The sequence below is a fragment of the Neolamprologus multifasciatus genome, chromosome 8 (assembly GCF_963576455.1).
Source record: "Neolamprologus multifasciatus chromosome 8, fNeoMul1.2, whole genome shotgun sequence".
Taxonomy (NCBI): domain Eukaryota; kingdom Metazoa; phylum Chordata; class Actinopteri; order Cichliformes; family Cichlidae; genus Neolamprologus; species Neolamprologus multifasciatus.
This window is the reverse complement of record NC_140446.1, coordinates 7,671,551-7,698,545: the sequence shown is the minus strand read 5'-3', so window position 1 is coordinate 7,698,545 and position 26,995 is coordinate 7,671,551. Positions and strand designations below refer to the sequence as shown.

Below are 26,995 nucleotides of genomic sequence, written 5' to 3'. Positions count from 1 at the left end.
TAGGTGTAACTTTTTGGAGGCAGTTGACCCACAGTCTTGTAGACTTCCACAATAACAATAATACATAATTTTTTAAAAATAACATCCTCTTTTAGGTTTTTTGTTTGATTTTAGTCACCTATAATAACCTATGTTTCGGCGGTCATCATATTTCTCACAGGTCAGTGTTACTTTGTTTTTTCTTGTGTTGTCCTTTCTAACGGTATTTTCTCATTTGGCTGATTTTGGAGCAGAAACATTGACTTGCACATCTTCCCCTTTTACATTATTATAAAAAGTTGCAGAATGAGGTCAACATCATCTTTGTTGATTAAGGTTTTTAAAAAATATATTATAATGGCATTTTCACCTTATCTCCCTTTGGTAAATCCATGCAAACAGTTTGGTATTTATTTTCACATAAGCAGTGATGACATGGATGATCTCGAGCCTGTGGGAATGACTTAATGGAATGCAAACGATGAGCTGGAAATCTCTAATGCTGTGAAATGCTGGGTTCAAATTTTATTAATCATATAGCAGAATCCAGACTGGCAGCCTTTCCAAGTTACGCCTCACCTTTTACGCCCGTGATAGGCTCCAGATCCTGTGTATGGATGGTTGAATACAACATTATTTCAAATTAAAATAATGACTAATATATTCAAAGTGCTTTACATCATCTTTATAATTATGTATATGGGAGTGATTTATATCAATAAAAAATATTTGCATATTACTGACCTTTTTTCTCTCAACATATTTTGGCAAAGACTGAATTTAATCATAATTTGGCTCTTTTTAAAGCACAATTTTGAGAGTTAAGATTACAGTTCATGTGTTTCTAGAATAATTGTTGAGGAGAACCTCTTATGCCGAGTCCTTTAATGCAGCATCACTTAAATGTACCTTTAAACAAACATTGAAAATCTCTTCCAGACTTACCATCAGTCCTTTCTTTCTTTGTTTAGTCTGAGCAGATGTGTTTTTCTCCTTTAATCCACCATTTTATCCTATAATAAGACACAATTGTATTCACAAGAAAGCAGGGCAGTGTACTGTGTATTCATGTGCACACAAAGCAGTATAAAAGAAGAAAAATACACACAATTTAATACACTAACCCCAATGACTGAACTTCATTTTATCTACCAGCTCCATGTAATGTAGTAATGAACATGTGTATTTGTTAAAAAAAAAAAAAAATTAATATGTGAATGCTGAGAAAAAACAACCAGGTTAAAGTACACCCCTTTACTAAGAGGTATAAGTGAATCACATGCAGCTCAAACACTTAAATATTTAGTTTTAGTTGTGCTAAGCCAGCAACTCAATCTTTTCAAATGAGACCACGGTTAAACAAACCAATGTGGCTGTATAATGAAACTAGAAGCTAGCACCTTGATGTGTCTAACTGTGTATATAGCTGTGATTGAGTTTACAACAAAAGGCATGCAATGACTTTGTTGTTCGTTGTTATTGCAGTGGAGAATACATACATAGTCTGGTTGTGTTCTTTGCTTTCCTAAATATTACAAAACGGATTCAGTTAAATGCACATGTCGATTGTGAAAGCTGTTTAAAATGATCCATCAACTCAAGGACCAAGGTCTGGCGCTCGTAAATTAAAACTAATGAGGTTGGCAGGGGACTTTTTTCATGGACATATGCAATTTTCAGCCGAGCAAAGCACATTTAAGTGAAGGTGTAACAGCCGCACACTAACAGCTTTCATTAGAGTGGTCTGGAATAACAGGACTCTGGAAAAGGCCCCCACCTGCAGGACTGGGTGCTTGCATGAACCCTTTTTTCAAGTGTGGTTCTTCTAAGCCAAGCTTCAAACCCTCAAACCAAAGAGAAACCAGGAGAGGATATTTTAGTGCAAGTTTTTTCAGGTGGTGCAATTAAATGGATACATTTTTATTTTTCCTTCATTCTTTTAATAGATTTTAGCTGATGCTAAGCATTTCAGCATAGCTCCATATTTCGAATCATCATTAGCAGAAAAACAAAAACAACATGTTAGGTTTTTATTAATCATGCTAAATGGATTGAAAAGGGACCAATGTGAGAAGTGCGTGATGGAGGTTAGCAGAGGTGGAGGTTACAGAAACACATTCTAAAGATATTACCATATTAACATTTCTAAATTCTTTTAATGATTAATCCTTCTAAGTTATTGTACTAATATAAGTTATGTTATCAAATGAAAATACATTATTTTAAAGTATCTCTAATGTAACATTTGGAAAAGTTAGTAACAATGTCATTTTTTGAAATGTGGCAACATGCTAACTGGGCGCTAACAACTAGCAATATTCAACTAGCTGTGGCAAAAAACTTTACATTCACCAGTGTAAGGTACACCTTGCTGATACTTGGATGGACCCCCTTTTGACTTCAATACTAACTTCATTTTTTGTGACATAGATTCAATGAAGTTGTGAATCTCCCATCCCTAAACATATCTATGGTACTCTATTGGAAATCTGGTGTCTCTGGAGGCTACACTTAATGTTCAAAAGAAGACGTTTCAGATGACTAGAGAACTAATGGCATGGTGTGTTATCCCGTTTGAAGCTGAAGATGTGGCACACTCTGATCATAAAGGGATGGACTTGGTCAGCAACAATACTCGGGGAAGCTGTGGTGTTTAAATTATGCTAGGTTGGTGCTAAAAGAATGTTATAGCAGCAGTCTGAAGTTAATAAAAGGCATAGTGGATTCATACCTTCATGCTGAATGCATCTTGCCTTCATCTCAATGTTATAGCAAAATTTAAGACCGGGCCTTTTTTTCAAAACGTTTTCTGTTGTACAATATTGGTGAGCCCATGCAAATTGTAGCCTCAGTTTCCTGTTCTTTGCAGATACGAGTGACACATATATGCTGCTGTAGCTCTTCTGCTTGTTTGATGTGTTGCACATTCATAGAAACTCTTCTGCATCTTTGGTTGTAATGAGTTACTGTTGCCCCTCTATCAGCTTGCAGCAGTCTGGCCATTCTCCTATGACCTCTGGTAGCAGCACGGGTTTGTGTAGAGCTCTTTGTATTTAACACGTTTAGGCAGCATTGGCAGGTCTAAGAGGAAATACTTTAGTGTGCTTAGCTGAATTGATTGTTCTTAGCTTTAAGTGTTTTCTTATTTGGAGTATTTTTTTCTGTTTTGGAAGGATTTAACCGTTAGATTAGGTATTTGATAAAATACACATTAAATGCCAATGAAGATCCATCCATCCATGCATAAACACTTATACAAAACAGGGATTATTGGTATGAAATTATAGTACACTGGATGTTTTCACCTATCACAGTAAGCTGGCAAAGTCTTCACAAGCCATAGCTTCACATCGCCTCTCTGACATTATACATCCTGTCTGTTACTATTGGAAAACGGACAAACAATCCCTTTCAGTTTCCTCTTAGCGTTTCCTGCTGCCAGCTGAGGGGTCCAGGCCAACACCCTTTTCTTCACCCCTCTTGGATTTAACCTCAGCAAGGGTGGACCGGGTCAGCTTCCTTCCCCATAAAGTGGCTTTTAGGAGGAAGGGCTGTGGTGGTGTTGGAGAGGGGGTTGGGTTGGAAAGGCATATTTGTGTATTCATCTTCACCCTGGAAAGAGAGGAAAGGAGCCATTGCATGCATATTCCCTCTTGCTCACTCTCTCTCTCTGAATGAAAATGCTGGGGTGGGGTTGCGAATGATTTTGCATCAAAATGCAGGGGAGGAAATGAACTGGACGGTACTGAACTACTATATGCGGGGCGACCATGGCTCAGGGGGTTGGGAAGCGTATCTGTAACCGGAAGGTTCTACGCCTACTGGTGTTGGCCAGAGGGGCCGATGGCGCGATATGGCAGCCTCGCTTCTGTCAGTCTGCCCCAGGGCAGCTGTGGCTACAACCGTAGCTGCCTCCACCAGCGTGTGAATGCAAGAGTGAATGAATAGTGGTTTGTAAAGCGCTTTGGGTGCCTTGAAAAGCGCTATCTAAATCCAATCCATTATTATACCATGTGCACCTCCCTTTCCCCTCTAGTGTTTATTTTTTTGAAAGATGTTTTGTGTATTTGTGTGTGTGGTTAAAGATATCCCGAGGAAGGGTTTCTAGTTTGTGGCCATAGCTCCAGGATTTGGGGTTTATATTCCTGAAACCCTTCATAAAATTTGTCCAACACAGAAAAGCTCAATATCCAGTAGGAAATGACCTCACTGTTGCCAGCTCCCATCCTGCATCTAGTATGGCAGATTTATTAATTGTCACTGAGTCATGACTGCCAAATACTTCAGAAATTTCCTGTGTCGATAAAGCTGATTCATTTTTGTGGTACGATATTGTACAATAAAAAGCAAGATCGTAAGATAGTTAGTCACTCTTGTACAAATATATGACAGAATAAAAGGATACAAGCTCATATGACGCCAGAGAAAGGAATTAATTGAAAGGTCAAGAAGTGTCTCCACTATATCAAATTCCTACAATGGATGAAGGCCACTATCTCTACTTCCGTAATCTTAAATATTGATATCCTACATGAACTGGCATTTTGAAACTCCCGAGGCTTACCGATCTTTTTTTCACATCTTACATTTTGGAGCTTTGCTTGACAATTTGGGCCATAATGCAAGTACAGATTTCCTGTCGGATTTCTGTCGGATGCAGAAAATGAAGAACGAGTACTTCTGACTATTTAAAGGTCTGATTCACAACAACATTTACTTTACAAACCAAGCAAGCCTCATGTTGACTGGCAGTGGTTATAGCCACCAGCACAATAATGAGCCATTAAGCCAGCCATTCACAAACCTCAGTCACTATAGCCATGCATCACCAGCAGACTGTTAGTTTTCTTTTTTCTTTTTTTTTTGCACAATTTGTCCTCGAAGCGGAGAAATGCGCAGCCACTAAGTGTACAAGTTTTAAACACTGGAAAGTTGGTGCAGAGCATTAAATCTTTCAGACATGCCCTGTTTTTCATTAACCTGACAGCACCCTGATTACTTTTTAATACTCTCAACACAGGATAAGTGTGTTTGTACAAAACTGCATAAACATACAGACATTTACATGATTACCACATACTGATGTCAGAAAGAAACAACTATAAAAGAAACCTTGGGCTTGTGTAGCCTTTTGCTCGACGTAGACACTTGGAAATGACAAATGGAGTATGAGGACAGAGTATGCAGACTGGCAAGGGAGTATGAGAGGCAAGAAGAGGCCATTCAGATGGTGGAAAGACATGCAGGAAGCTCAGAATATCTCCTTTAGAGAATATTTGATGGGGGTGTGGCTTCCACCACCACCTCCACCACTGGAGGTGGTGGTGGAAGCCACACACCTAAGAGGCAGCTAAGAGGCAGCTCCTTCATACCATCAATAGTCAGTCCTAACAACACATTACACATCAATCGATTTAAACACTCTACTGTAGGTAGGCCTACTATCCAGTCTTGAAAACATCAGGTGGACCCTGGCTCGCCATTAATCCTGAAGGTTGGAATAAAGCTCTCAATATTAATGTCAGACTAACCTCCAAGTTGCTGATGAAGACAGGAATGTTTCATATTCCATGTCGAAAGTGGTTCAAGTTTAGCATTTAAGTGAATTTAAATGTAATTTAATTGTAGCAACACTTATGGATGTCAATATTTCGCTGCTTAACTATAATATTCGACAGCATAGAGAATGTTTCAGAAGGCCGCTAAACCACAAAGAGATTCAGAGAGTGACGATCAACTTCCTTCCTCGTATCCAGGAATTTTCTGTCAAGCATGCAAATGGCCAAGAAGTTTTCACAAGGACCACACACACAGTGTAATATAGCACCTCCTTTTTAGGTAACGGGTTTATTTACATGGGCACTATATGTATCAACCACCTCAAAAAAGGAAAAACCAAATACATGTGCAAATAATGACTTTCATATGCTTGCAAACTATTTAAATTGTTGAGGCGTTTTGTCTGTGAAGACTATGAAGCATTTCTAGAAAAGCAGGCAAACAATCCCTCCTCATAGATTGCACGAGGATTCAGCTAAGAACCTCAGTAACAGAAATTCACTTTCTCCCATGCTGTTTCCCACCTGCTTCTAAAACATCTGACGTCATCCCAGAACTGTCAGATGTAAAGAGTATGTGAGTGATGCAGAAAAACAGCATGTAGCTCATGTAGGACTTACTAATTGTAACTCAGCAAATAGGAATTAAATTGATATGATGAAATTCCACCTTCTGTAAAGTCCTGTTGTTCTGTAAGCTTAAAAGGTTTAAAAGATGGTTAAAAAAAATAGTAGTGAGTGGATGTGTAAATGTTTTTCCAGACCAACTCCAAATTCAAATTCAAATTTTATTTGTCACACACACACAACCATACACAGTATGACATGGGGGTGAAATGCTTGTAGCTGTACAATGCCCGACCATTAAATTAAAAAAAAGTTTTACAGTATTTACAATTTACAGGTTACTACAAAATTTACAAATTAACTTAGGAATTTACAGTGAAAAATGTGCAAATAGCAGAAAGAGATTATAAAGATTATAAATTATAGGAAATGTGTGGTGGTGCGTGTGGTGATGTAATGTGTGTGGGAGAGTCCAGTCCTACACCTGGTTCAGGGCCCAAATAGCCTGGGGGAAGAAGCTCCTCCTCATTCTCTCTGTTTTGGCCTTAAGGGAGTGGAAGCGCTTCCCAGACCTCAACAGTGAGAAGAGTCCATTGTTGGGATGGGAGAGGTCCATCATCCAATCCACTTTGTTGAAGGAGGGACTTGTGTTTGACCTTGATTTAGCCAAGTCAGCAACTTGATTTAGCTCACTAAGAGAAAGTATGATATCAGCTTTTGCTAAACTTGCAGACTGATTTTGCCCCACATCCTCCACAGTGTTGTCTTGCTATTAAGGTCACTTTTCAAAACCAGTGGAGACATGAGGAATGACAAAGTCGAATATTAACTTTCTAAATTATCTCATAAAACATCTGGCAGTTCGTATCTCGCTCAGGCCGCTTATTGAAGCAAAACAAGGATAATGTGTCCTTTACTTCCACCGATATTATCTTTAGGCTAATAGAAACTTTGATATCATTGTGGCCTATCACATCGTCCGTGTACCCCTAGACAAACTGATTCAGTTGTTTTAAGTGTAGGTGTAGATATGACCCTTGACTTCAAAAACACATCTTGCGCATCAACCAAATGATGTGTCTACATGTGAGGCATACTTGCATAAACCCAGGATAGCCTTTCAGCGGCTGTAAATACACAACCATGCAAGTGTAAATCATGGTGTATCTTGCTGTAGCAGTGACCCGTCTGATATCTTGTTGAACGGTTGCCTTGACACATGCACATGCAAGCACACGATAAATGCAAATACACATGCATAGACATGGCTATGGAGCTTGTGGCTGTGAAAACCACACAGTGAACTTTAGACATGTTTTGAGGGGTGTATTTATAAATGGCGAGCCCACCCAGCCTGGCATGCTTCAGATGCTTTGGGTGTTACCAGAACTGGCACCAATAAAGGACAGCAGCATTCCTGAAGCTCTCAACACTGGAGGCAAAAGAGCCAACTATAGCAATATTTGGGGTCCTTTATGGTCTGATACACAAGGTTTCACACACTAGTTGGAGGAATTTGTCATCCTATTCAAATCAACACTTTTTGTTGGAAAAGGTCACTCGGGGCATTTTAAGTGACTGGGCGTGTCTGCGGCGTTGACTGATCTGAGTGTATGTCAGGTCACAAGGGCAGGATCATCCTATTTAGCATGTCCAGAAAATAGCTGCTCTCTCTCATGTGCAGCCCTCTCTGTTCTAACACAAACACACACTAAGCAGACTTGGGTGGAAGTCTCCAAACCTTAACCCCGTGCAAACTTTCCATTCTCCAATCTGTGGTTTAAAACAAAAAACATCTACTAGCTTGTTTTTGGTACGCGACACTACAAATAAACAAACAAATAACACTCAATTAAATTACAACAGCTTTAAGATTAACAATTTGAAACCACATATGAGAACGTGAGAGCAGAAACTGAAATGTTGTGGCTTGTGATTGCCTGAGCTGTGAGTCATAAGGACTTTTTTCTTTTTTTTAAAGGTCAAATTAAGGTTTTCTTCTGTTCTAAATCAGATTATGCTACCAGATCAATCATAATAACAATAATCATAATCACATATTAATATTTTAAAAAGATGATAAATCACATTTCATCTACGTCATTATGCATACATCCAAACTAAGCTATGGATTTACCTTCATATTTACGAGCGAGAGTTATAATATTGATTTTCTCATTAAACTCTTGGCAGGAACATGGATAATGTCAAAATATATTTCTCCAATAATTTTGAACTAATTGTCAAAATGACATCTCAGTGCAAAACTGAAACCCCTTCTGTGTCAGTAGGGCACAGACCATTCAGACCAAAACATGGCAGCACATTACAGTAAGTGCCGCCATTTAACCTTAATTACTTTATCACAGACGCTGAAAATGTAAATGAGTATATTAAAGTCCTTCAGAATACTCTGCAGGTGGTGTTGTAATTGGCGTTGTAAAACCTAAGGGGAAATAATTTTGCTTTATAGGCTGAGAGAAGATGCCTCAAGTCAAAAGAGTGCAGCAAAGAAAAGCAAACGGTGGATGTCAGAGTAGAAATGCCCACAGAGAGTTGCGGTGGCCAACAAAAAAGGAAGAAAAAGAAAGATGGAGGTAGCAAAGATCATCACAAACCCCTCAATGTGAGACAGACTAGTGAATGTGATTCTGATTCTGTCTACAAAGGGAATCATACTTGAGAGCCTTATTTATTATTTTTGCGTCTGTGCATATAGAAACCTGTCCAGTTTAAATGAGGATACAAACCCTTGCATGTAGCCTAATTTTAGACAAGATTTACAAGTTCAGTTCATTTCAATTCATATAGAGCCAACTCACAATAACAGTTGCCACTATATGGCACTTCATTTTGCAAGTTTGGTGTTTTTTTTGTCTACAGTAATAGAAAGAAAGCCTCAACAATTAGACGACCCCTATGATCAACCATCTGGAAAGCATAAGATGGATAAAACTCCCTTTTAACAGGTGTCTCCAGCAGAACCAGGATCAAGAAGTGGTTCCAATTTGCTGTGACCAGTTGGGTTCCTTCAAATGTATCATTTATCAGTCAGTTAGCTACACACATTTCTACAGAACCAAAAGGAAAAACACACAAAACAGCCAAAAGGAAAAATGCCTCTGTAAAAAGAATAGAGCCAACAGATTTTGGTTGTTATGAAGACTTGTTTTAATTGTTGTTATCAAGCCAATTTAAGTACTTTAAGGGGCTTTGAAGCCATGCGGTTATGCTTTGACTAAAAACCTAGAGCTATAGTTGTAGCTTCCTCACTTCAGGAACACAATGCTTATATTAAAAGTGAATGTGTAAATATGTGAGTAGTCAAGGACATGGCCCATTTTGAAATTATATTCTGTATGCAGAGTCTAGGCTCAGGAAATTAGATTTTAGGAAGCAGATACTTTTTATTCTTTTTTCTTGAACTTGTCCAGAAGAGCATCAGCAAGTTCAGGTCACAAGTTATGCATGATGCATAGATGCAACCAGACTCTACTGCAGGAGAATGCATGAGTAGACGAGGATAGGAAGCACTAACCTGTGCAAAAACCATAATCACTAACTATAATCAGGTGAAGAATGGGTGCTGCTCTCTCGTGGCTTTCTAAAAATGAAGATAAACCACTTCATTACAGTGAAGGAAGGGAGAAAATTTATATTTTAACTACTTGGAACTTTGAAATTGTGTTAGCCTTTGTGGGAAAGTTGCATTCTTTGTAGCGGTGAGCTGCTGCCCTGTCTGCTCCTCATTACTGCTTTAATGATAGGCCAGGTAACTGAAGCAGAACCAGCTTCAAAAATTCAACTTCTGTGTTTGCTTTTCTATATTTGCCATCTCCCTTATTCCCTTCCACTCTCTCCATTTTACTGCTTTTTTAATTTATCAAGTAATTTTTTCTCCATTTCCTTCCATTTACCACGCCTGTTATTAACATCTTTTGGCATAAAGCCTCAAGACAAAAATTTCAGACAGCGCCATTCTTATCGGAAACATCTTGTTAGGTGTGAAGCCCCTTTGCTGTGTGCCACACGCTTAGTTACAGCCTGCCTACATTACGTAAAATAGTTGGATGAAACTGCTGGAAACTGCGGCATCAAACAAAGCCTACACTGTTCTGCTCACACAGACACAAGGGTGGCGACAAAGAGCACCAAACATAGCGTATGATGGGATGCAGTGTATGGACATTCGCTTGAATCCTCTTATTTCTCCCTCCACAGTTTACTACGTGCATTCTCTCAGTTAAGGAAAATATCCTTGTTTTACCATGTCTCCTCCTCACTCTTGGACATTTCCTCTGTTTCTCCTTTCTCTACTTGCCTTATAGTGTTCTTTCACCCTCTTATGCTGAATCATTTTCATACTGGCTTTCAAATTTTTTATATGCCCTTCTGCTAAATTCACAAGCTCATCAACCCTCTTGAAGACAGACAGATGCCCTCCATTTAGCCTCCCTCGTTCTGCAGTTTCTCCGGAGAGCAATTTTCTAAAAAGCTCTTAAAGGTTCTTCCTGTCTGTAAAGCTCACAGCAGCCACTCCCACAGGATGGATTCTGGTCTGCGGATGAAGAAGAAATGTTTGTAAATATACATTACATCACAGTTGCTTCATGCTGAAATGTCATTAATTCTCACTGATATAACTTGTTAATAACCAGAGTGGGAGGGCGGTATGATCTCAGTTTGGACGGTGGGGGATTATTGATTGCGCTCTTCCTCTTTTTCTTTCATCACTGCAGGCAGGTAGTGAAAATTTCACAGAGTTTGTCACACGTAACAGGTCTTTGTTTGTCTTTGCAGACAGCAGGCATTGAGCTGCAAAAAAAACCCCCTACACCTAATAAACAGTAAAGTAGCACTTCTGTCATGCAGGCATTCGCTTATGCAACAGTTTCCTGTCTGCAGACCTTCTAAGGACAAGAGGAGACAATGCAATTTATTTCCTTTGCTGGTGCTGTTATTATGATTATGTTTCTGTGCACAGATCCAGTTCTCACTAGGAGTGCTGAGCTCTAAGATTTCACAGCTGTACTGTCTGGTTGTGAGCAGTTGTAAGCTGAGGGAAACAGTGTGACGGAAACACATCTGAATGTGTGCATGTCTAAATATATACATGTGGTAAATGAAAATAGTCCAGTTCCCACTGGCTTAGAAATCCTGAAGATAACCAATATTACATTTACAGAAAATTCTCTGTGCACACTATGTGTACCATTGAAAAAAAATCAGTTTACTTTATCATTATGCATGAAAACCAAATTTCGTAATTGTAGATATGCATTATATAGGTTATATACTATAATCTATATAATGCATGTCTGTGTAATACCTTTATATTGGCTTCTTTCTGTCCAATCTTTTAGGAGATAAATGAAAAAGAGCTGAGTGCACAAAACATTAAAACTTTGCATATCATTTGTTTGACCCTGAATACTTTGCATGCTTCTGAAAACATGTAGGACTAGTTTTTGATGATGCTTCAGTGATTAAACACCTGGTCAGCCAGACAGTTGATCGGATGGAGCTGGCAGAGGTCCGACTTCTCACAAAGTAAGGGACATCACCTTATATTACTCCACCATACTCTCCTACACAGCGAAACAATTGCAAACATCACAGTGATGAAGCTTATGCTCTTTCATATGCAGCTGTCCAGGGGACAGTACGATGAGGTTTTCCACTGCAGGATCAGTGAAATCCCATCCCTAGTGCAGCTGTGCCCTGCTGTCCTCAGTGGCCAGGATCAACAACACAGGCACGTGATGCCCATTCTGGGTAAATGAGAGGAGAGAGAGAGAGGGAAGGAGGCACTAAAACACTGAAGGTCTTCCTCTGCTTCTCATGCTGGCTGGGAGCAGCACGCAGTGTGGTAAGAGGTTTTGGGTGGTCACCTTAAACAGTGAGTGAAAAAAACTGCGTTAGATAAGTGCAAGTTCACCGCAGCAGCTTGTTTTACACACAGAACCAGAGCGGGAGAGATGATGGCACTCGTGCAGAGAATTAGAGGCATATGGAACTGAAAGAGATACATTTGATCGCTACATCTGGTAAATATGTTTAAATATATCAAATTCTTAACTGTTCGGGTCTGACTTGGTGTAATTGTTTTGGTGCACTGTTGAATAAAATTGGTGATATAAAGTTCGAAAGGTTAAAACAAAAAACAGTAAGTATAGTCGACAGAACAATCCACAAAAGGAAGAGTTAAATACAAAAAGCCTACTAAGAAATCTCATCAGTTACAGACCTTACTTTTGCTGACTTTGTCTCTTTCTGCTGAGGGAATTGTGCATTCCCAGCTGCTGCATGCTATCCTCTCTACACACAAGATGAGGGCATATAATTGCCACAGATCCACAAGAGCCAGCAGAGGGCTAACTCACAGCTCTGGGTACTCCTCACGTGGCACATACACCTGACATGGCATCATGTGATGTACACATACTAAAAGAACATCATAATCAAAGTAAGAATGGGCTCTAATGGTAGGGGCTAAATATGATACTCAGGTATTTGACAGAGGCTGAAGAAGTGTCCACTTGGAATTCCACTGAGACATTTTTACAGTTCCGCTCTGTGTGCGCTGCCAAAATTGAGAACCATATGGCCATAATTTTCACATGCCTACGCCACTTATAATATCTTGACACATCTACTGAATGACTGTCATACCAGTGACCCACAGTTTGTCTCTGATAAACACAACCTACAGCGCATCCCAAGGCTCCGAACAAGGTGGGAAAGGCAAAATCTTGTCTAGCAAAAATGAAAAGTTCCCACTGCCTCTATTTATGAGACCGTTACGCTGCCAGAAAAGATAAATGAAATTCTCTCAAGTTTGCTGAACATGTTAACAATAGCGGCATTCTACTTCAGTCCAAATTTGGGAAAGAGAGAACAATTTGAAAGCTTGTGAGGAGCTGTCAACCAGATGCCTTCGGCATTTTAGACAGAGGGGGAGGGCGCAGAGGTTGGAAAATGCCTCTGAACAAAAAAGCCATGGTTTTAAATGCCTTTCTCCGCCTTGTACTGGTAAATCTGAATCTTCCTTGGCCTTTTGTTTGGCCAGTGTAAGCTGTTAGAAAAGAATTCAGACAGGGTTTGTGCAAAAAAAACAAACTAATCTATGGTCAAGCGTGTGGTGCCGGCATGGTTGCATGGTGCTTGAATTGATGCTGGCACTATATTGTGCTCAAGTGAGTAGAACTGACTAAAAAGACCACTTGTCAGGTAAATTTCCATGTAGTACACAGTTTAGAAACAACAGAACAGCTGATTTCAATATGAACCATACTTCTGCTCTAATTCTGATTAGACAATCTAAATGCTACCAAAGATCTGTGTGCACCTCAGATGGCCTAACATGAAAACATGCCTTTGAAATCAATCTGATATCTTGCTGGATGCACTTTGACCTTTGGCAGCACTCAAAGACAATGTAAGACGAGGGGGAGTCGGGGCTTTGTACGTGCTGGATGTGTGTGTTTTACATACCTCATATCTCTACTGTTTACGGTACACATACTTGCAAGATTAAAACTGAGTCACTGGAGCATCTTTTTATTAGGTAATGAAAAGGCTGCAGCTTAAAGAGGATGTTTAAAGGAATGAATAAGCTTAGGGGAGTGTTTTAAAAACCACGTGGATGAGAAGGAATTCCAAAGTTTGTTTCAGTAAAGCTATAAACTGTTTCAGCTGTTTCAGCTCTCATACTGTGCTTGCGTTTGTAAATTCTGAACTTTATAGGAGAAAAGAAGAAAACAGCAAAAGCTTAAGGAGGACATTTATGGCCAAGAAGAATATGGGGTCAGTCTGCCTTCAGTTTCACTTGTACAGGTATCTCCTCTTGGAGACAACGGTGTCTGTAAGGCGGCAGCTTGTACAACAGAAATGATACAGTCGCAGAGTCCATCTGGACTCTGGACCCAGTCGCTCTTCCAACCCTTGTTCTCATGCTGCCAAGGCACAGTGCACAAGTCTCCCATAAGCAATGACAGACACCTCTTTGTGTGAGACGACAGACTTTGAGTGATTATAAAAAAGGATAGCGGGATGAATGGAAAAAGGGAGGCAGTGTGACATGGCAGAGGAAAAGAATCTAAATGCAACTGGAATTATACTTCCTAAATTCCCTTTTTCCCTTCCTAGCTTTTGGTATTGAATACAGTTTACACATCAGTTAGCCACATGCCTCATTTCACACCTACGCCCCTAAATGGCACCAGCCTGTGGAATGCAGGGTTCTTTGTTCATGATTAAGGCTCTACATTATTGCTATGACCATTACGTGCATGATAATGAGTCACTGTGTAACCATCTCAAGTGTCTATCATTCATTTTTTCTTCCTGTCTTGCCAAGCTACAGTTTCCCTAATTTGGGGTAGAGGGCTGAGTGTGAGATTAAAACACACACGCCCAGTCTGAATAATTCAACTCCTGAGTCAGCATGGAAACATTAGACTTCATTCCTCTTCTTAACCATTTAACCAAAAAAACAACTAGAATTACAACCACCAGTCTAACTGTAACCTTATAGAACAGTGGTGACCAATTCACAGATTGCTGAACTGCTTAAAAAACATATCACCAGTAAAGGTGCATTGGTGTCCTAAAGGGTAATGAAAAGTCAAGGAGCTTCACATAAGAACATCTTTGTGTTTTAAAAAGTACACATAAACAGTGCAAAGACTTTAGCATCTACAGCATTAGCACTAAGCTAAAAATACTTCCTCTACATAAATGGCACAGATCTTAATGTTTTGATGTGACAGACAGAGAGGCTGCTTAATGTTTCCTCTCCAGGCCTCCCCTCGTCTGTCCTGTCCTGCCCTGGCCTGCCCTCTCCTCCGCTCTGCTGAATGCCACACAGTGGCTCCAGTGGAATGTGATGACCACGGATTGAACAAAGCCCTCCATTCATGGCCCCTCGTCCCACTCTGGAAGTTTGCAACTGGGAGCCTTGATCACAGAGTGGGGGATGGCTAGAGTCCATCCACCCCTTGCCCATCCTGTCAGACACACATTGCCCTTCCCTGTACCACCACATGATAGCCAGCCACCACGCAAATCAAATCAATCCATTGCATTTCATTTTCTTTATTTGCAACATTAATTAAAGTAGATAGATATCACTCACAATGAAAACGCTCAAGTGCATACTAGGGTAGATGTAACCCTCTTAACTTCATCTTTTAAACAGTTAAAAACAAAAGCAGCTCGCAACGTTTCTGCTACAAGTGTTTTATGTGATGTCCTTTTATGAAAATGAATAATTATCTGTGCACTTTGGAAAGAAAGCAGATGGCAACAAGTGCAATTCATTTTGTGCCAACCACTAACAACCATAATGCCTAATGATGATAGATCAGTATTTCCCATCTTAGAATGGGTTGGGTATAAAATAATGTCAACTTTAATGCTTTTTTTTTTGTTACCCAGGACACATAAATATCTGTTGCCTGGATGTCTGTGCATCTCTGCTTCCTCTGTCTGAGTATCTAATACAATATCCATTTGCCTGCTTTATGGCGAGGACATTGAATGCTCTTTGCTTCAGACACTTGCAGACATCAGACTGCAGATACAGTAGAAAGTTGCCATGCAACTCCACACAAACATGCACATGGCAAAGAAGCATCTTAATAGGTTTGCATTGCTATGCAACATTTAGCGTACTGAATAAGCTTCACAGATATATAGTATACACATAAGGCATAAATGACACCCTGTCTATATAATATAGAGCACTGTTATTTAGTGTTCATATTTTATAAGTACATAATACACAAACAGACACACACACTGCAAAATTATATCACCATCTTTGTACTTTGACAAGATAAAAAACATGAAACATGCAAAAACGTCAAAACACAATAAGTGGAAAAAAAAAAAAAACTTAATACACTTACATCTAACATACATCTAAATAATACTGACCACTTCGCAGCATCACATAGAAAAGGGATTATCAAATCTACTAAAAGCCAACTTGAACTCTGTTTTAAGAAGGCCTAGGAATTTGGTTAATATCACTGAAGATATTGGAGAAAGGGTGTATTTTCAGGTTTTCAGATTGCAACCATGATTTTTTACATTTATTTTGGTTATATTTGTATAGAATAGTCACAGTAATGATTATCTTGGGGTGCTGAGATGAAAGAATAGCATAGAAACTAAATTAAATTGCAATCAGAGGCTGGATTTCATCTATAGATTTAAATTTGTGTTGCATTTTTGACCCACCACTACAAGGAACTGCTTTGACCCCTCAGGTTATAAGAGCCTAAATAATTCACTCAACATCATGATACCACTGTTACCAAAGAAGACAAACTGGAGGACTCACAATATAGAAGCACAAGGATGAATGTGTATTATGGCTATTAGAAGAAATCATAAGAACACACAGAAGCACTTCCTTGGGTGACTACTGACAATCTGTGATAAGCTCAGGAGGCTCCTGTGATTTTCCCACCTGGATGCTCCATTACCACAGTGGGGGATCTTCTAATATCGTCATTAGATTTAATGGTTCATTACATCTTCTGTATTGTTCTCCAGGTGTGGCCGCCCTCCTCGTAGAAGGATCCATCTAGAATTCATGAGAGGAAACTGATGCCAGTATAATGGCCTGCATAGTCGGGCATAAAGACAGCTACAAGTCTAGTTTATCTGTTTGACCCAGCAGTCAGGAGTGTAAGCAAAGCACAGGAAAGCACCTCATATCAATCTTGCCAATAGAGGAAGCTGTGGTACAACCAGAGGCTTGGACAATTGCCAGGATGACATCAAAATAGGTGGGGTTTGAAGAAGTGAAAGCACTAGGGGCCCAGGGAGGGAACAGACAAGGACCTGTTTTTTTTTTACTAACTAGGAATGTTTAGAAAACACATCTGACCTCCTCCCTCGTCTATTCTTACCCAATCAAGAGAAGGTCAGTGGTGGAAAGGAAAGGACACAACCTTAAGGGATTGTGTGTGGTGAAATGGGTGTGTTGCTACATATAGTAAGAAAATAAGAGAACTATCACCAAGTTTGTTTGTTTGATATTTCTCTGTGAAAAGTTAAAAAAGTGCCGCAATTATCCGCTCTGGTTGTGAACAGATTATAACAACGCCACAGCATCCTAACTTTGCAGGATATAGTTACAAAATGTTTCAGACGTGCAGTTGGTTGTGGTTGTCCACACTCAAGCAGAAGGATCAAGTTCTTATTTTGTATCTCCAGCTATTTTGGTAGTCGGGTGTTTGAAGGAGGACACTGGTATCTGCACGGCTTATTAAAGCCGATCTCTGAATTCGGAGCACCAGAGCATTGTATGTCTTCCAGTATTAATGTTGCAAAAGAAATAACATCAAAGTACATGTCTACATGTGTGAAGCAGTAAATGCTGACTGCAGGTTCAGTGTATTTTTTTACCTGTCCAGTCCAATTTGACAGTTCACTGCCACTTTCATTGCAGTCAAAATGAGAAAAATTCAAGGATTGGACACCTCTGCCAAACCACAGGACATAAATTACAAAAATCATGACGCTATAATTTCCCTGCTTGTCATTTTTCCCCCACAGCAATATAGCTTGACTGCTAAGTGGCTACTACTGTATACCACATAAGAAAAGGAAACTATTTCTTAAAACTTCATACTATGACTCAATTTAGAAGCTCTGTTTTATTAATGGTTTTATTCCGCTGAAGATTACAGCCTTCAGTTCTGTATCACTGTACTCTGAGCGGAGTAGACAGCACACTTGCTCCCTCAGACATTTCTACTGTGCAGTAATTAACAACATACTCTCATGGGCCACATGGCAGGAGTATATATAGGCCCCTCTTACATTGCCTACATGTTCAGAGGCCAGTGGGGAGCTTCACTAGGAATCGCTTTTCCAGGGGACACTTGCAGTTCTATCCAGGGGAGGAATTTCAAACGCAGGCGCGCTTTTCGTGCTTTTCTGGGGTGTATTTATAGTGGATGAGGTCAGGGCAGTAGAAGCGTGTGGGATGGCCTTCTTCAACCTAGCCATGTTAAGTGATGCCGCGGGCTGCAGGGGTGGAGCAATGGCGCGCCATTCCATTCTAAATCTAAACCTGTATGTTTATGACAATAGTAGCTGAGCACGGGCTGCAAAACTGTGCACGTGGTGGCCACCAAGACCTTTCCAGCTAGTGGACAGGTCTTGGAGGAGGTTCCAGGGCAGGACATATAAACCTGGGACAATCACAAATTCTTCATTAATAAGCTTGAGATTTCCTTATGTGATCTCTAAAGTCGGGTTTGATGGATTCGTTTGTTTTTTTTTCTTAAAGAAAAACCTGTCAAAAAAAATTTGCTCCCAAAAAACCCCAAATATTAATTAAGCTTGTCAGTACAGTACACCTTAAATACCTGAGTACATAGATCAAATTCAGACTGGACCCTACTTGGGGAGTTACACTAATTTACTTCCAGATTGTAAGGGTACTAACTTCTTTCATGTAATGAGGATAAGCTAACTAAATGATTGCTGCTACAACAGTATTTAACACAGCATTCATACATAAAGGGACAGCAATATAGATGTTATTCTCTACAAACATGGAGTTAGAAAACATTCTGTGCTTGAGTCCTACATTATGAGTGTGTAAGTGCAATGTCAGTAAGATGGAAAGCTGATCTCACTGAAAGTTGCTGGTTAAGTATTATCATACAGCCAGGGAGGATGAGAAAGCTCTCTTTACCCGCCATAATCTTTGCCAAGTAAAGTTTTAAAATTATTACAACATTAAATAATTAGCAGTAGATTAAATAACATATGGTGGTTGGAAAGACCCCAAAATAATCGCATTCAAAGATTTTGTTCAGATCACACTTCTATTGTTAAGACAGAGCTAAATAAATCCTGGTTACACCTTTCCTTGTCCCTGTGGAAACCAGGCTATCATCTGTCCAGCCCTACCCCCTCAGAACAGATTAATGTAAACGATCCTCACTTCCAATGGTAGGTAACACAACACAGATTATTATTCTGTGCTACAGGGGTTTGTGTGGACTCTTCCTGCGGCATGAATCATTAAACAAGTAACTGTAATCAATACAGACAGCTTGGTTCTCAGGGTGACGGTGAGCTAATGCGTGCATGCATGGAGACCAACTGAAGTTGACTGCTTTAAAAACAAAGCTCCGATTGCTTCCCTTCTATCGAGGATTTTGATGACAAATGGCTTGATTAAGCTACAGAAAGTAATCGATCATCCGTAAATAAATTCTTTAAAAACTGATTGGGGTGTATTTTGAATGTTTATCTTGTTTAATGAAGAAAGAAGAGAATAGGCAGAATGTGGAGAGCTGTAAGTTATCAGTGAATAAAAAAAAATCACAGTTCATGGTGCTGAGGGTTTATAATACAGGTATTTATTTGCTGTGTTGTTTTCACTGCATTTTACTTTTCCACTTTAACTGTGTTCCTGATAAGCTGTGCCTGTATTGGTTGGAAAGTGGACTGGAACTTTGCAAAGTCACAGGAGGTCAGTAGGATTTTATAAAGAAATCTAATAAGAAGAAACATTACAAACACCAAAGTTACATCTGTCCCGTGGACACATTTTGTAACACTGGTGCATTTACTAGTCCAAAGAAAAGCACCTGGTCACTACTAATCTGAAAATCCTTGGCACAGTGTTGCAGTAACCCATGGCAACTGCTTCTGTGTCAACAGAAATCTTGAACAAGGCCAGCTGCTGCTGTCCAGGACTGTGCAACACCATTGGCTGGCTGAATGAATGACTTGCTAACTTTTCTATTATGCATGCCAGTTTACCTTTAGTGCATTCTTGAGCTCATTCTCAGGTAAACAGAGCTGAGAGGCAGCTTGTCACAAGACACTGTCGAGCAACTGACAAGCGTTCATCTTGGTAAGGCAGTTCTTTGTCTACTTTGATGCTTCACCTGAGTTCTGATTTTATTTTCCACCTTCTTACTCTAATGAGCCATCTAAACACGTTTTCTTTGTATACTTAACCAACCTACAGAGTTTGTAAACTGCTTTAAATGTCTGATCCAGGTAGCTAATATGAATATGTAAACTATTCAAATTAGTTTGAGAACTTTTTTCTTTACTTCAACTCAGGACCAGTAAGTACCACTTTGAACCCTTGCAGGCTTTGAAAAATGGAGTTGATTGGATCCACTATGACAGCAACGTACGCTCGGCCAAAAAGCAGCCACTTTCTCCCTGCCATTTCCACTATGGCATCCAGCTATCGAAACCCCCAGGCAGCCCTGGTCATGAATCCCAGTGCCAGTCTGTGGAGGACAAACAGCTATTACAAGAGCAACAGCACTATCCCATCCCCTTCCATACAACGAGAGAATTTCGATCTGGTTCGTGCCAAGACGGTGTTGTACCCATCCAACAGGAGCGCGCTGACCACCCGCTACACTCCAGATGACTGGTACAAGTCCAACCACAACAACTACAGGGAATCCGAGTCTTCCCGGAAAAGCGCAGAGAGACTAAGAAGAGACACCATCAGGCTGATGCAGGATAAAGAGCAACTGACCAGACGAACCCAGGAGAATACCAGCAAGAACATAGGAGAAAGGCTCAATGACATTGTCTTTTGGAAGTCTGAGCTGAGCCATGAGATCGACAACATGGTGACAGAGATAGCAGCTCTTAATGAGGTCAAAAGGAGGCTAGAGAGAGCCTTGGCAGAGACTGAAGGGCCCCTTCAGGTGAGGCTGGAAGGAATATGTTTCAATGAGCTACTTTGAATTTTTTTTTCACAGGTGCACACTAATTTTGAGTGATATTATTTGAACATTTAGCTTGATATTTTTTAGTTGTTTGAGAGAAAACATGACTTAACACTGGTCATACTAAGACTGAGTGCACGCATATTATCAATCATCCATATTATGCCAGGTTAAAGCAGTCCTCTGTTTGGTTGTAGAGACAGTTTTTGCATGATCCTTTGCAACCCTTCAAAATGACGGTGCTTTCACTGGGTCAGTCCCATAAATAGGTCATCCTAGTGCCCTGTTCGAATGACCATAGTCCCCCTGAGAGAGTTAACTTGATCTGGCCTTATATCTGATGACAGGGACACCTTTCTAGACCAATATCATGTGGCATGAGACTTTCTTAGAGACTTCTCCAGGTGACTGAAATTGGAGTATGATCCAAACATGTTGCAGAACTTAGTATATGTACACATTGATATTGATAGAAATTGTGTTTTTCTTTACAATCATATTATATCCCCATCTTTTGGAGTGTCACAATCAATGTTAAATAAAGAAAATGTTCTTTATGGATTTACCATTGCAGCTTGCTTTAAAATTTTGCTAACAGGTGTCTCAAGAGTGTCTGTACCACAGAGAGAGGCGGATGTCCATTGACCTGGTCCACGATGACGTAGAGAAAGACCTCATAAAGGTAAAATAAAAGATCAGTGTGGTTATATATACATTTGGGACTCATGAGACCAATATGACTGCAGAAATAAGAAAGTTGTTATATTCTTTCTACCTGTGCTAAAAAAGGAGGTAGAAGTCATAAAGTCATGTCAGGAAAGGATGAGGCGACATCTGGACAGAGCCATTGCTCAGCTGGCGTAAGTCTGACAATCTGACTGTGCAGTTTGATATGTGCTCAATTTATAAAAGTTTTCATTTCTGTTTTACGTTATGTGATTCGTTAGGTCAAACCGAGCAGCTCAACATGAGTTGGAAAGAGATCTGAGTGACAAACTGACAGCTCAGAGGATAGATCAAAGGTGTCACTATTTAAGGAACACATCGGATGGTATTGGCTATTACAGAGGAATTGACAGACTAGACCCTTCGTGAGTATAATTATATATTTGAATATCTGAACGATTCAATTATATTCGATGAAATACTTGATATTGCTGTCCAGAATTTGTTTATGCTAGCATGAAATGATAAATTGTTGTGTCCAGATAAATATATAAAAATGTTAAGCAGTCTTGAAGCATTACTGTATATTGGTGATTTGTTGCAAGTGAGATGTAAATATTTTATCAGGCGATTAAAAGTTAATAGTAATGCCAGGAACATAGTGAAGCTGCACTTACGCACACCAGGGCTACGATATACACTCACTGGTTACTTTATATGGTGCACCTTGCTTTTGCCTTTCAAACTACCTTAATTTGTAGTGCTATTGATTCAACACACTGAGATCATATTGGATTGACATCTGGTGAGTCTGGAGGCCATTGTTGTGTTCAAGAAACTAGGCTGAGGTGATCGGAGTTTTGTGACATGTGTTATACTGCTGGCAGTATAGACTGACACTCTGTGGACACGGCCAGCAACAATGCTCAGGTAGGCGGTGGTGTTTAACTCAGTTGGTATTAAAGAGCCTCAAAGTGTGGCAAGAAACCAAAACACCATCACCATCAAACTGTCGATATAAGGTAGAAAGGATAAATGCTTTCATATTTTAATTTATATTTTTTTATATGTTTCAAATTCTCACCGTACCATCATGCAGGAGAAGCCAGTTTTCCAGTCTTTTATTGCCCACTTTCAGTGAGACTCTGAGAATGGTAGCCACAGGTTCCTGTTATTAGCTAACAGGATGGCACCCAGTGTGGTCTTTTGCTGCATCAAGGTTCCACATGTCAAGTATTCAGAGATGCTTTTCTGCACACTGTGGTTATAATGCATTATTATTTGAATGAACTTCCTATCAACTTGATGCAGTCTGGCCATTCTTCGTGGACCACTGGCACTAACAAGGCATTTTCATCTACAAAACTGCCGCTCGCTGGATATTTTCTCTTTCTCATGTAATTCTCTGGAATTTCTAGAGTTGGTTGTGCGGAAACATCTGAGTAGATCAGCCCATCTGGTACCAACAACCACGCCATGTTCAAAGTCACTTAAATCACCTTTGTTTTCCATTTTGATGCTCAGTTTAAGCAGATCATCTTGAAAATGTCTACATTCCTAAATGTACTGAGTTCCCACCATGTGATTGGCTGATTAGTTTTCTGTTACGAGCAATGGAGCAGCACCTAGTAAAGTGGCCAGTGAGTGTAAATGAGGGCCATAAGTCTCATCATTTACATCTCCCATTTGCATGCTAGCAATTGCTAAAAAAAACAAAAAACAAAAACTTTATACAATTTTCCATGATTGTCATTCCCAATAAACATTTAAGTAACCACAACTATTGCAACCTAACAGGGACATGAATGCATGTACCTAAGACTTCAGGGTAAATCTAATGTCTAACTGTACAGTAATACTACAAAAACCCAAACAATCATATTGTGTTCTTTATACTGGCTCACTTCATTTTTGTACCAGTTTTGACACATTTTAAGCATTTAGGTTGAAAGGTTTTTCACTAAGAATGGTACCTGAAAGTTTACTAATCATAGTAATTCTTTTAATAGACTTACTATATAATCTGGGGTATTATGATGGGCCCTTGAAGGTTTTTGTTTGCTAACAAGCCCCTGCCTCTCAAAAGTTTAAGAACAATAACAATGAAATTTGGCTAAAATAGCTAAAAAGTTTTGTGATATCTGAAAAACTCTTTTCCAAATGCATCATGTTCAAAACCAGGGGGAGTGCTGGAACACGCTGTAAATGCATCCAACTGTTTCTCTGTCAGAATCTCTCTGCCTGACTCGTGGTCCAAGTTTACAGATGACAACATCCTGCATTCCCAAAGCGAGCGAGCTGCCTCCCACAAGCTCAGGGATGAGATAGAAATCCTGCTGAACACCACTTCCAATGAAATGTGGAACCAGTTCAACAATGTCAACGTAGCCTTCACCAACCGCGTATCAGAAACCGCTGATGCCAAGAACAGCTTGCAAACACACCTGGCTAAGGTCATCACCTTTTCTGCATGGTTTATTTCATAAAAGACAATAATATATTGATAAGTTTATGTAACGGGACCATTTTTTTATCGTTGTATTTTAATCGTAGCGTAATGAATCACAGCCTGTTCCTAATTTTATTCTTATGTTGGACTTCGTTTTTGATTATTTCACAATGTGAAATAAAACGTGAAATAGATTATTAAGAAAAATGATTTCAGAGGCAATCACATGGTTTTATTTTAGGGGAAAAAAGAAAAAAATCAGAAAAAAACTTTTTTCTTATTGAGTATTTAACTACATTTGCCACTTATTAGGAAGAGATCATGTGTCTGTACAATCCTTTCCCCCCCTTCCTTCTAAAACTCTCTATCTCCATCAGCGGTGCAGATTTGCCCTCTATGGTGGATTATATGGATTATACTTGCACAACATCCCTGTCAAAGGAGAGGAGAGGAGCTGCAGTAGTTTGTTCATTGCTTGTGTCACATTCTGCACTCTAACCCATTGATTTCAGGCTGCCATCGAGAGCTGCTGGATGGTTCGAACACTGACAGGAGTGATATGAAGCACAAGGTCTTCAATAAACCTCACTCACTGTCAGCTGTAAGAAGTAGCGATTGGCTGAAATGAAATTATTTCAGATGGGGTTAGACAGAGCAGGCCACTGTGCATGTGTGTGCCTGTGTTCAGCTGACTCTAAAGTCTGCAGCTTTGTACATGATCCTGTTTATTGAGATTCTCACATTTTCCCCTCTTTTGGCTTCGGGTCAGCCTTTCCCTTAATTACCATGCCTAACTCAGCTATGCTTACATGATTGGAACTCTCAGCGGCTGTATCACAATTTGTTGTCTTTTCATGCAGACTCTACAAGAGATCTTTCAGACTGAGATGCTAATTGAGTCGATAAAGAAGGCTCTCAGAGATAAAGAGTCCCCATTAAAAGTGGCCCAAACGAGGCTGGAGGAGAGGATCCGCAGACCCAACATAGAGCTCTGCAGGGACAATCCACACCACAGGTAGTTTGTTCCACATTTCCAAATCAGATGTGATTTCAGATGTTATTAGATTGTTCCTCCAGACAAAAAGGTTTTGAGATTCAGTTACTTGCACTAAGGGTGAATAGAAAAAGAAAATCACCAAACCTTCTAGATTTGTGCTACAATAGGCAGACACCAGCTGGTCATGGTGAAGGACAAAAAGCTGTCTGGTTTTAGGAGTCAGGAATGGTAAATGGACGGGTTCCCATATGACGTTTTTTTACTCTGAGTACTCAGAACGCTTTATACACGTTGCCGCATTCACCCATTCACTCCAATTTCTACAAGCACTTTGTTCTATGTAAGCATGTCTGTCTAAGGCTACGTTCACACTGCAGGCATAAGCACATCAAATCTGACTTTTTTGACCCTATGTATCACAGTGTGAACGGCACAAATCCGATATTTTCAAATCCGACTTGGGTCTCTTTCATATGTGGTACTGAATCCGATACATATCTGATGTTTTAGAAAGCGACTGCTGTTTGAATGGTCTTGTCGCATTAAATCCGTCTTTTACGTCACCGACACAAGACAGACGCCAATTATCAGTGCCGGAGAAGACATTGTGAACGCTTCCTGGCCATCCAGTGTAGATGTCAGTGAAACTGTTGGGAAGACAACGTTGGAGAAACGTGAACATTTTATTTGTACTGTATAATCTGCAGATTCTTACAAAAATCTGCAGCTATCCTTTAAAGCACCGTTCCTCTCTAAGACAGCAATAAGGATAATTATTAGGCCATATGTAAATAACCTTTAGGGTTCACACTAGAGCGCGTTTGCTGTCACATTTTATTTGTAGTGTGAACAAGCAGACAAAAAAATTGGATTTGAGCATTAAGACCTGCAGTGTGAACGTAGCCGAAGAGTCACACACATTCATACTCCAATGGACGTAGGTGACCTGCCTTACCTCCTGAGCCAGAACCACACCTAAGAAGGAAAACTGCTTTCTGGTGGTTGATATAACTAGTAATTATGTGGTAATGCATCTCAGGCTATTTTGCAATGTAGTGTGTGCCTTTTGTATGTTACAAATTACTTCAAGGAGTGAAGAAAATTATGCAAATATACTATTTCTCAATCAAGAATCAAATCATTGACAAAGAATGCACTGCTTTCCCTGATTTTAACCAGCTGCTATTTGTGCTTTTAACTTAATTTTTAACATCACTTTTAGTTAATCAACCTCATTGAGTGACAAAGTGTAATACCAGTGAATTACTGCCAAAAATGTTTTTTTAACTTTGTCATTTGATACATTTTAGAGGGGTTTGGCCTCTCTGTGGTTTAAATGAACAATAATATAAATTATTACCTTTAATTGCAAATCTCACAATGTCATACTTTGGAAAGTTTCCTTAACTTCTTTCCCTATGCTCCAGATTTGACAGTAAGCAGTCTTTCTCTCTCTAATTATTCAGACTTGTGAGTGAGGTGAGAGAGATCGAGGACACTATTCGGAAACTTCAAGAGAGGCTGATGGAGGCCGAGAACAGTCTGCAGATTTTGGTGAAGACCAAAGTATCCCTGGAACATGACCTATCTGTCAAGGCCAATTCGCTTTTCCTGGACCAGGAGAAGTGCATGAGCATGCGCAAGAGCTTTCCTAGCATGCCCCGTCTGGTGGGCTACACCTAAAACCAAGTCTTAAAAGGAGGACCCTTGGAAGACCAATGGAGTTATTGTTTCTGTAGGTTTGGAGTGGTTTAAATGAAGGTGTGGGTGACCTAAATGTAAACACGATGACTTTAAAAGCAGATATGCAGCAGTTTATAAAAAGAAATAAGAAAAGGAATCATACGTAATGGCAAAAACTTGATATCTACAGTTAAATACAATTACACATATGTTATGCTACTAATGTACTAAATGGCAGAAACTTGTGTTCACACTTGCAACCTATATATTAAAACCTTTAACAGAACTATTTACTGTTTCACACTTACATAGAGATTAACTGGTCATCTTAAAGGAGCCCTGTTTTAACTATGAATAG

The 26,995-nt window shown here is 39.7% G+C and overlaps 1 protein-coding gene and 1 long non-coding RNA gene across 2 annotated transcripts; one reads left to right on the top strand and one right to left on the bottom strand.

Annotated features, from left to right (window-relative positions):
- Positions 1 to 44: 44 nt before the first annotated feature.
- Positions 45 to 15,879, bottom strand: LOC146512399 (uncharacterized). The gene is made up of 2 exons (XR_014875796.1): positions 12,352 to 15,879; positions 45 to 992 (listed from the first exon to the last, which is right to left on the bottom strand). It is a non-coding gene; the product is annotated as an uncharacterized LOC146512399 (long non-coding RNA).
- A 2,520-nt stretch (positions 15,880 to 18,399) lies between these two features.
- Positions 18,400 to 26,923, top strand: tekt3 (tektin 3). Its single transcript, XM_085170971.1, has 8 exons — positions 18,400 to 19,998; positions 20,245 to 20,821; positions 21,441 to 21,524; positions 21,632 to 21,702; positions 21,790 to 21,933; positions 23,739 to 23,961; positions 24,818 to 24,972; positions 26,421 to 26,923. The coding sequence occupies exons 2-8, from the start codon at positions 20,255 to 20,257 to the stop codon at positions 26,635 to 26,637; spliced, it is 1,461 nt and encodes a 486-aa protein (XP_085027097.1). The 5' UTR covers positions 18,400 to 19,998; positions 20,245 to 20,254; the 3' UTR covers positions 26,638 to 26,923.
- Positions 26,924 to 26,995: the final 72 nt, after the last annotated feature.

Coding starts and splice junctions, on each gene's coding strand:
- tekt3 (XM_085170971.1), top strand. CDS start 20,255: ATGGAGTTGATTGGATCCACTATGACAGCAACGTACGCTCGGCCAAAA. Junction 21,703..21,789: donor AGAGCCATTGCTCAGCTGGC/GTAAGTCTGACA, acceptor GTGATTCGTTAG/GTCAAACCGAGCAGCTCAAC. Junction 24,973..26,420: donor AGGGACAATCCACACCACAG/GTAGTTTGTTCC, acceptor CTAATTATTCAG/ACTTGTGAGTGAGGTGAGAG.